At 49.0% G+C, this 5,350-nt stretch overlaps 2 protein-coding genes across 2 annotated transcripts in view; one reads left to right on the top strand and one right to left on the bottom strand.

Moving 5' to 3' along the window:
• The window catches only part of ING5 (inhibitor of growth family member 5), a 24,971-nt gene extending 20,582 nt beyond the window's left edge, over window positions 1–4,389 (bottom strand). Inside the window, exon 1 of the mRNA XM_015561816.1 lies at window positions 4,296–4,389. Coding sequence (XP_015417302.1) covers window positions 4,296–4,389 — 94 coding nt within the window. The remainder of the gene's footprint in view (window positions 1–4,295) is intronic.
• Window positions 4,390–5,023: 634 nt separating this feature from the next.
• Window positions 5,024–5,350, top strand: part of DTYMK (deoxythymidylate kinase) — a 12,013-nt gene continuing 11,686 nt past the window's right edge. Inside the window, exon 1 of the mRNA XM_006760684.2 lies at window positions 5,024–5,343. Within this exon, the coding sequence (XP_006760747.2) occupies window positions 5,257–5,343 (87 nt within the window). The 5' untranslated portion in view covers window positions 5,024–5,256. The remainder of the gene's footprint in view (window positions 5,344–5,350) is intronic.

Here is a 5,350-nt window from a genome sequence, read left to right as displayed (position 1 = left end):
GATCCCTTGGCTGGAATCGAACCTGGGACCCTTCAATCCGCAGGCCAACACTCTATCCACTGAGCCAAGCCGGCCAGATCAGAGTATTGTATTTTCTAAGTGCTGATACTTTTAAACGAACTGACACTCCACTAAGGATATTTCCACACTTTTGTTAACCTTAGATTTCATCAGGCTTTATCTTTGCTAACATGATAGAAAAGGAGATAATCAAAAATCCACCTCGGTGTTTTAATTTGTATTTCTTTGATTTTAAGTGAGGCTAAACATATTTTTACATATTTGTTGGCTATTTGTTGTTCTCATCTACAAATATTATTATTATTATTATTATTATTATAGAGAATAACTCACATATTGTGCCCTTCATATATCAGATACTGAAAATAACTTTTCCCAGGTAGCAGTTTGTTAGAAGCTGCCAAATGAGAGCCGACTCCCTTACTTTCTTCTCATTGCTCTACACTCTGGAGCAGGGTTGCTCAATCTTAACACTATGACACTTAACATATGCCTGATACTCTGCTGTGGAGCTGTCCTGTGTCTTGTAGGCTGTTTAGCAGCATCCTCTACCCACCTTACATGCTCTCTAAAAATCGATGGAAAAAATATCCTCAGGTGAGGATTAATAAGAAAAAAAAAGTGCTCAGTTGAGAGCTAGAGTTTTAGGGGAAGGCTAAGCTACTCTAACCAAGAAACCCAACCAAATCCAGTGGCTTAGAAAAAAAGTTTTATTTCTTATGTAATTGTCCAGGGGCAGACAGCTATGCCCATGGGGTCACAGGACCCCAGATTCCTTCCAAGTGGTGTCTGCTCCTAAAGGGCCTCACCATTACCTTCATGGTCAAGGCTGGGTTGCAAGGAGGGCAGGGCAGGGCAGGGAATAGGGACAGCATTCAGTTTGCTATTTGAAGGAGCACGTGCCACTTCTCACATTTCATTGGCGGTAACTTAGACACCTAGACACATCTAACTGCAATGGAGGCTGGGAAATGAATTCTGGCAGGGCAGTGACATGCCTAGCACAATCTATTCTGGTAGTAGGTGAGTGTTATGGACTGAAAATCCCCCTCCCCCCCCCAAAAATATTCTTAGGCTGAATCCCACACCCTTAATGGGACTGTAGAGAATTAAAAGGAAGACACCAGAGCTCTCTCTCCCCAACACCTTACAGTGGAAAGTCAGGTGAGCACACAGCCATCTACAACCCAAAGGGAGAACTCTGACCAACATCAACCTTCCTGCTGCCTTGATCTTGGACTTGCAGCCTCCAGAACTGAGAAAATAGATCTGCTGTCCATTAAGCTTCCCATTTGTGGTGTTTGTTATGAGCCTAGCTAAGAGAGAGACTTTGGTGGATGTCTGATAGCTCCTATGAGATGGAAGGTAGAGCTGAGAAACAGAACAGTATAAGGGTTTGAGTCCTTTTTTTAAAAAAATAGAATATCTCAAATACAAAAGTAGAGAAAACCTAATGAATCCCAGGCACCTGCCAGTTTCAGCAACTTCGGACCAATTTTGTTTGACCTGTCTCCAAAACATTCAAACACGCATCCCATCATGTCCTCCACAGAGTGGACAGCCTTGTGCCCACCTGCCTCTCAGAAGGTAGGGTAAAGAGATCCTACTTGCACTGCTCCAGGCAGACTATGCTACATCAGGTCTGAGTGTCAGGGCAGCAGGGCACAAAAACTGCATGTTCAGGTGCAAGGGATTGTGTATGCCCATGTCAGGGCTACGAGGTCAGGACCTGAGGCCTGGAGGTGCAGCAGTCACAGTGACCATGAAGGAAAAGCTAAAAGAACTGCTAAGGTGCTGACATCGTTTGACAACATTTGACATCACTGAGCAGCAAAAGTTCTTGGCTGCCTCATCTAGGTTTTGTGTTATTTGAGATAATTAAATACCATAGTCAGGCTAATATTCTGGTCTGTGCAGTTAAAGGCATCCTGATAAAAGAGGTATGACAGACAGCCCAGCGGTTTACCTACATAAACAACCACAAAAAAAGGAACGAAGGGACAATTATATTATATCAACCATAGGAATCACATGCCAGGGTTGCAGGCTTAATCCCCAGTTGCCAGGTGGGGGGGGAGGGGCAGTGCTGGAAGATTCTCATTATTGATGTTTCTATCTCCCTTCCTCTCTGATATCAACAAAAATATATATTCTTTAAAAAGGCATGACAAATTTTTTTTAAATATATTTTATTGATTTCTTACAGAGAGGGAGAGGAATAGAGAGTTAGAAACCGATCAGTTGCCTCCTGCACGCTCCCAACTGGAGATGTGCCCACAACCAAGGTACATGCCCTTGACCGGAACCGAACCCGGGACCCCCCCAGTCCACAGGTCGACACTCTGTCCACTGAGCCAAACCGGCCAGGGCACACAAATTTTTTTTTTAAAAAAGGCATGACATGTTGGAGAGGTGGAAGCAAAGTTGAAGGAGCACATGCCACTTCTCATGTTGTGCTCCTTCACTTGTTGTTGCTTAGTAACAAACTACTTGTGCTGGCTTAGCAATTTCTGCAATGAAAAGGGCACCCCATCCCTACTCAGTATGCAAAGCCTCATCAGCCAAGTCCCCTCTATGTTCATGGGTGACCAGGACAGCTGTGTATTCACAAAGGTTCCCATCTGCCTGGTGAGCTGGTCCTACAGATGTGGTACAAGGCTGTCCACGTGTAGTAGGCGGTGGGAATAGCACCAGGTGTCTGACCAGTGGGGTCAGACCAAACCTGGGTTCAGCAACCTTGGTACTTGGGCTCTGGCAAGGAAAGAATTCAGAGCAAGACCCAAACTGTAAGAGAACATTTATTTGGTAAATTACAGAGGTAGAAAAAGTAAGTCCTAGAAGAAATAGGCTTAGGAAACAAGTTATGGAGGTAAAGGAAGGGCCCTTGGAGCTTGGAAGTGAGGAATGGTAATGTGAGATTTTAGGGGAGGTCCCAGGGAAAGATCTTAATAGAATATTCAGCAGTTTTCCAGGTGCATCCTTTCAGGGTTGTGGTCTCCACTGATTGACTGGTTGGCACCAGGACAGGGGGTCTTTATTCCATGCCTGGCTGGTTTTACTGCTTACCTGGGCCTGGAGCTAAAATACAACAGGCCTAGATGTTATCTCTAGAGAAGAAAGGTCAGGGGGCCCAAACCTCTTGACCAGTGATGTGCTAGGGGAGGAAAAGTCACCCTGGGGGCAAGGTCCCTCCCTACAATTGATTGTCCATTGCTGGGCACCTGGGGCTTTCCACCCTGATGACCTATACCTGGCCCATCTTCCTTGCTGTCATGTCTAACTGCCTACAGCACTGAGACTTATCCAATGCCAGGAGGGTTCTCTTCTGTACTATACTCGAATCCCTTCCTCTTTTGAAGGCAAGGAGATGGACATTTTATTTTTTTAAGGGATATTTTATTTATTTATTTTTATTTTTTGTTAATCCTCACCCAAGGATATTTTTCCATTGATTTTTTTTTTAAGAGAGAGTGGGAGAGGGAAAGACAAATATCGATATGAGAGAAACACATCGATTGGTTGGCTCCTGCAGGACTGACCAGGTTGGCTCCTGCAGGACTGACCAGGGCCTGGGTGGGAGAGGAGCCTGTAATCGAGGTACATGTCCTTGACCTTGATCAGAATCTTATCTGGGACCCTTTGGTCCCCAGGCTGAGGCTCTATCCACTGAGCCAAACCTGCTAGGGCAGGAGATGGACATTTTAGAAGACATCAATGAGACAGCAGGATATTGCTTACCTAAGTAAGGCGGTATTAAGCAACAGTCATTCTGTCATGAGCTTTCATTGGGTCCTGCTACAGTAATAACCCCAAAGTCTCAGTGACTTGAGTTACCTCAGTTTTTCTTACTGGAGCTACCTATCAGCTGCAGTGGCTGTAGCTTGGCTGTGGCCATGTCTTATTCCAGGAATCAGAGTGAAAAAGCAGCCCTAGTTGCACGCAAGCTGCTCTCACCTGGGGGTCAAGAGGGGGATGGGTGAGCCAAACTGCTTTTAAAGCTTCTGCCTGTGCTGTCAGCTGTGATTACTTTACAGCAGTGTTTGGAAGTCACGTGGCCAAGCTCAACATCAAGGAAGGAAGCAAATAATTGGAAACAATATAATCTATCACCCTTCCAAAACTCACTGTAGGCATCTTGGGTAATATTACCATTGGGCTTCCGAAACCACCGAGAGAAGGGGGGAGGGGGGCAGGGAGGGAGAGGAAAGGTCGGAAATGGCCCCAAGGGCCTCAGCCCAGCCACTGCTCAACCCTAAGGGCCCTCCCTGACTTACCGACCTCTGGGTCTGCAGCAGCGAGGCAGGTGGTTCCTAACAGCTCACTAGAGAGCAGCCCGGAATTCCACATCTGCATTTCTGCTGCATCCATCTCCCCAAAACAGTGGCCTCCAAAGTTTGTACCAGTGCCTCTAAGGGCAACCTAAGCCAGCACGACACAGAAATTCTGGAAAACAGAAATTCCTGGCTTGCTCCGGTCTGAATGTCTGTGTCCCCACAACGTGATGGATTCGGGGACGGGCCTTCGGGGTTTTAGGGTTTAGACAGGTCAGAGGGCGGACCCCTCATGTGGGGAAAGTGCGCGAGTGAGGCGAGGAAGGCGGCACCCCCAAGTGCGCAGTGTCACCTGGCAGATGCCGCCGCAGCCCGATGTCCCTGAGACAAGAGCAGCAAACATCACTGGACGCTCTCTAGATACCGGGGCTGCTCTCAGACCAGACGTGTCGCCTCCCCACGACAGGGACCTCTCCTGGTCGGTGGCCACATGTCACAGACGAAACGACCGCCCTGCTCTCCTTTCTGCCTGTGGGTGTGCACACGCAGTCTTTGCAAATGGAAGTCTCAGAGCTTGGCAGGCCCGTGTTTACTAGGCTGTCGCGTGGGCCCTGTGCAGACAGCCCCACCCCGCGCTGCTGGTCACCGACCGGGCGAGCGTTACAATGCCCGGCCTGCTCGCGAGACCTGCCTGCGGCCGGTGCCGCCCTTCCGCCGCACCTGGTCGCGGACGCGCCACTAGCCCTCCCGGGCCTGGGCCTCTAGCCCACGCGCCGCAGCCTAGCTCCAGGCGCGACCGAGAACTAAGTCCCGCACTCGGCTTCCGGCTTAGAAGGCGGGGACTCCGCCGGAAAAGGCGGTGCGAACAGCCGTTCTTGCTGCCGCTCCCCTTGTCAGTTCTAGCCAATCCGACCAACGATGGAAAATAGCAGCCAATCCTAGCGCGCGCGGCTGACGTCAGCCAATGAAAGCTCCGGACGACGCGCGGCATTTTGGAGTCCTGGCGGGCGGCGACAACGAGGCGATGGCGGGCCGGCGCGGGGCGCTCATCGTGCTGG

This window comes from Myotis davidii, unplaced genomic scaffold (genome assembly GCF_000327345.1).
Source record: "Myotis davidii unplaced genomic scaffold, ASM32734v1 scaffold370, whole genome shotgun sequence".
In the NCBI taxonomy this organism is placed as follows: domain Eukaryota; kingdom Metazoa; phylum Chordata; class Mammalia; order Chiroptera; family Vespertilionidae; genus Myotis; species Myotis davidii.
This window is presented reverse-complemented; position numbering and strand designations above follow the sequence as displayed.